This window comes from Myotis brandtii, unplaced genomic scaffold (assembly GCF_000412655.1).
Source record: "Myotis brandtii unplaced genomic scaffold, ASM41265v1 scaffold583, whole genome shotgun sequence".
NCBI classification, from domain to species: Eukaryota; Metazoa; Chordata; class Mammalia; order Chiroptera; family Vespertilionidae; genus Myotis; species Myotis brandtii.
In genome coordinates this window covers 47,906-52,828 of record NW_005370191.1, presented here as the reverse complement: position 1 = coordinate 52,828, position 4,923 = coordinate 47,906, and the positions used below count along the sequence as shown (strand labels likewise).

General features: G+C 44.2%; 1 protein-coding gene across 2 annotated transcripts in view; it reads right to left on the bottom strand.

The window, feature by feature from the left end:
- The window catches only part of AGFG2 (ArfGAP with FG repeats 2), a 26,146-nt gene extending 25,754 nt beyond the window's left edge, over positions 1–392 (bottom strand). The window contains exon 1 of one of the 2 annotated variants that reach the window (XM_014550126.1): positions 1–392. This exon is cut by the window's left edge and continues 141 nt beyond it. In XM_014550126.1, the coding sequence (XP_014405612.1) occupies positions 1–62 (62 nt within the window). In that variant the 5' untranslated portion in view covers positions 63–392. The other variant, XM_005879096.2, reaches the window with a different exon arrangement.
- Positions 393–4,923: the final 4,531 nt, after the last annotated feature.

Here is a 4,923-nt window from a genome sequence, read left to right as displayed (position 1 = left end):
TCCGTCTTTCCCCCGCCGACTCCGCCGCCCGGCCCCGGGCCCTTCTTCGCCGCCATCACCATGACTGCCCACTCCCTCGGACTTCCTCCCAGCAAATCAGCAATCGCCCTTTCCCTTTCAACCACTACCGCCTTCCCGCCTCCTCAGTCGCCTCCGCACGCCAGACTCCCCTGACAGAAGCTGGGGAGCCCGCGGCGTCCGCGCGAGACTCCTCAGCCCCAAGCCTCGCCTATCCTGCACACTGATTGGCTAGTTTCCTCCCACCTCCTCACTCTGATTGGCCCGACATTAGACGGCCTCTACTTGCGGTAGCCGCCAATGCCACACCCTACTGCCTAGAGACCTTAGGCCTCTGCCATTGGCCCGCAGAGATCCTGGCCGCGAAGACTGTGCGTGCCCCCTTCTCGTTCCCTCCCCATCTCGCCACAGCCTGCAAAGCGCCCGCCTCCCGGACGAGAAGGGTGCATTCTCGGAACTTGGGCTCCGACGCCTATTCTGATTGGCTGTCAAGGTTGCAAAGGTAGCACGCAGGAGTGTAGGTGTCCCGCGCATGCGCAGCTCTGGTTCTCCCGACTGATGACATTAATTCCCGCCAAATTTCAAAGTCCTAGTCTTAGCTAGACTGTGCAGAGAAACACGCAAAGCAGAAGAGACGTGGCCATAAGGAGACCGAGGGGAGAGGGAAAGAGAGCTCTCAGAGGAAGGGAGGGAGGAGAGAGAGTGCTTTATACATGCTATTTTATTTTAATCCTACCCGATGCCACAGGAAATTTCATTTTACAGTATTAGATTATACAATTTACAGTAGGTCACACAAAATTGTTCGTGGCCCAGCCAGAATTCTGATATGAGCCATATATATATATATATACACACACACACATATATATGTTTTTATTTTAGAGAGAGGAAGGGAGAAGGAGAGATAGACACATCAATGAAAAGAATCATCCATCGGCTGCCTCCTGCATGCCCCCTACTGGGGGTGGAGACTGCAACCCAGGCATGTGCCCTGAGCAGAAATCAACTGGTTCCTGGGTTGATGCCCAAGCAAGGAGCCACTCCAGTGGGCAAGTCTGGGTCGTCTTACTTTAGAAACCCTGCTTTTAATCACCACACAATCCATGGAATAGTATTTGACCATTCATTTGACAAACGCTTACTGACTACCTACTAGGTTTCAGGCACTGTTCTAGACAACCAATCAAATTCCTAGCTTCATGGAGCTTACATTCTAGTAGGGAAAGGCACACAATGAATAGTTACAGAATCATTAGTTAATGATACATTCTATGCAGAGAATTAAAATAAGCTATTGTAAATGAGAGTGACTTGCCCAGCCCGTGTTGCTCAGTGGTTGAGCGTGGACCCATGAACCAGGAGGTCATGGAATCCCCATCAGGGAACATGACCAGGTTTTGGGCTCTAGGGGTATAGTGGGCAGCCCATCAGTGATTCTCTCTCATCGTTGATCTCTCTCTCTCTCTCTCTCTCTCTCTTTTTCTCTCTCTCTCCCTTCCTCTCTCTGAAATCAATAAAAACTTTTTTTTTAAAAAGTGACTTGTTGGGTATCTTAAACTGTTCAGTAAAACTATCTCTAATGCAGTAATATTTAAGCTGAAACCTGATTAACAAAAAGGAGTCAGCCATGAGGAGTCCTGAGGAGGAGCAAGCCAGGCAAAAGGAAGTATACAGGCCCTAAAGCATGAAGAAGTTTTGTGTATTGAAGCAGCAAAAAAGAAAGCCAGAGTGGGTGAAGCATGGTGAAATGAGTGAAAAGTGAGAGGGATTATACTGGAGGGATTAAAAGTGGGAGTGGAACTAGATTATGCAGAACCTTCCAGACTTCAGTTAGAAGTTTGGATTTTCTTCTAAGTGTGCTGGGAAGCTGGCTGGATTCACTAGAATTTGGTCCCACTGTGACAGAAAACCCAAAATAATTTGGGCTTAAGCCAGATGAAGTTTATTTCTCTCTCATGAGATAGTCTTGTAGGCATTCCAGGGCTAGTGGGCTGCTCTACTGTGCGAGACCCAGACTCCTTCTACCTTATTGCTCCATAATGCATTACCTACACTCCCAAGTTTACCTCATGATCTATCCTAGCTTCGGCCATCATGTCTGTTACAGCAGCAGGGAGATCCTGTTCTATTTAAGGACATGCCATGAAACTGTACACAGCCACATTGGTCAGAACTCAGTCACATGAACACACCTAAGTGCAAAGAGGGACTGAAAAATGTATTCTTTTAAAAAATATATATATTTTTATTGATTTCAGAGAGAAAGGGAGAGAGAGAGAGAGAGAGATAGAAACATAAATGAGAATTATTGATTAGCTGCCTCCTGCATGCCCCCTACTAAGGATCCAGCCTGCAACCCGGGCATGTACCCTAATCAGGAATTGAACCTCCTAGTTCATAGGTCAATGCTCAACCACTCAGCTATGCCGGCTGGGCTGAAAAATGTATTCTTTATTTTGGGCCTTCATGTGCTCACCTAAACTTCAGAGGTTCTGTTACTGATGTTGAAAGGGAGGAAGGATATTAGGATAAAACCACAGTCTCAGCCACAGAAGCCATTGGAAGGATTGTAGCCAGGGCAAGATGTGGGCTGACTTTCAGTTTTAAAAAAATAATTCTGGCCCTAGCTGTTTTGCTCAGTGGCTAGAGCATCAGCCTGTGGAGTGAAGGGTCCTGGGTTCAATTCCAGTCAAGGGTACATGGCTGAGTTTGTGGGCTTGATCCCCAGTAGGGGGCGTGCAGGAGGCAGCCTATCAATGATTCTCTCTCATTGATGTTTCTACCACGCTCTCCCTCTCACTTCCTCTCTGAAATCAATAAAAACATATATTTTTAAAATAGTAATAATAATAATTCTGTCCACTATAGGGGAAATGGTTATAGGTAAGTAAGATCAAAAGTAGGGCAATTGGGAAGTAAGTTCAGCAGTACAAGAAAGGTAATGGTGGCATAAACCATGCTGATAGGAGTGGGTTGGAAAGAAATGGATGGATTCAGAGAATGTTTTGGATATAAAATCCATAGGACTTGTTTACATGTGGGAGGTGAGGGAAAGAGGAATCAATGACAACCTCTTTAGAGAAGTGCCATCCAATAGAACTCTCTTTGATGGTGGAAATGTTCCATTTGTGACTATCTAATATGGTAGCTACTAGCCACATGTAGCTATTGAGCACTTGAAATGAGGCTAGTAAAACTAAGACCCTGAAAATTTTATTTTACTTAATGTTAATTAAATCAAATTTAAGTTTAAATAGCCACATGTGGTTAATGGCAACCTATTGGACAGGGAAGCTCTACATTTTGTTTTGAGCAACTGGGCAGCTTATGGTTCCGTTTATTGGAAAAGGGCGTACTGTAGCAGGAGCAGATCAGGGGATACTGATAGCTAAAATGTGTACTTTGTTCCATTTTTCCACTTATCAAAACTACAAATGCACTTTAAGTCCCTAAATGGAGGCAACACCAAGTCATATCCAGATATGCAGATGTGACATCTCAAACCACTTTAAACATTTCTTCTAAATTTCAGAATTCACAGTTACCAAGTGCTGCCCATTCCTCCTAAGGTTTCTCATTGGCCAAGGGTTATTTCTTATCATCCTAAAACCTGAACAATTTGGTAGACTTAGCTGCCATCAAACCTGATGTATACAATAGTGGGGGAGGAAAATTAGAACACTAATATGGATTGTGATCGCTTTCTATTAATTTGTATCACTGGGTATAGTGGTACAAGGAAGCACCCACCTCGAACCCTCCCAGGCCCTATCAGGGAGTAATAACCCTTCATAATCAGGGGGAGCACACTAGCACAGGAACATCCGCTTCTGCATTGCCCTAGTGCAGTGATGGTGAACCTTTTGAGCTCGGCGTGTCAGCATTTTGAAAAACCCTAACTTATATAGACATTTTTTGATATTTGCAACCATAGTAAAACAAAGATTTATACTTTTGATATTTATTTTATATATTTAAATGCCATTTAACAAAGAAAAATCAACCAAAAAAATGAGTTCGCGTGTCACCTCTGACACACGTGTCATAGGTTTGCCATCACTGCCCTAGTGGTAAGAGGAATTGCAAATGGAGAGGTAGAACCCTTATTGGGTTACCTGCTGAAAACACCTCATCCTTAGGAGATGGAAAGCAAACATTTTTAGAGAGTAGTAATAGTGAGAGCTACCACCCTCCGTCCCCACCCAACTCTTTGTTTCTGGACTTCTATATTGGCTGAGGGAGAACTGACACTGCATTTCAGTCACTGTTTGAGATCACATATCACTTTCTGTAAGAAAGCATCCTAGCCTCATGGTGCAGTCTCCTGGATACTGCTAGATCTGTTTTCAGAACAACATTTTCATTGTTCTATAAGGCCAGCTGCTTCTAGCGGATGGGAAATATGATAATGGCCCATGGCTTGCCAACTGTCTTCTTTCTTTCACTGGGAAGTGAGTTTCTGGTTGGAGACCATTTTGTCTGGACCACATTTGTGTTATGCAAAGTCAATAACTCCAGGGATGGTGAAATAGTCAGAGGCATGACCTGCTGGGAAAGAAAACCTAAATATAGAATAAACATTTTTCCCCCAGAGTGTTTAAATCACCACACCCTCTATGAGAGAAGGGACCTGAGAGAGTTGAACCTGCCACTAAATTCCTGACAGGTTCCCCAAAAGCTGGGTGCTCTAGTACAGCCTCAGGACTGTACCAGTCTCCTAGTGAGTTCACTGACTGTTTATAATACCTTTTTCCAGCTGATTATCTTCATTTTCCAGGTAGAGATCACATTATCTTCAAATAATGACAGTTTTTTTAAATTGATTTTTTACAGAGAGGAAGGGAGAGGGATAGAGAGTTATAAACATCTATGAGAGAGAAACATCGATCAGCCTCCTGCACA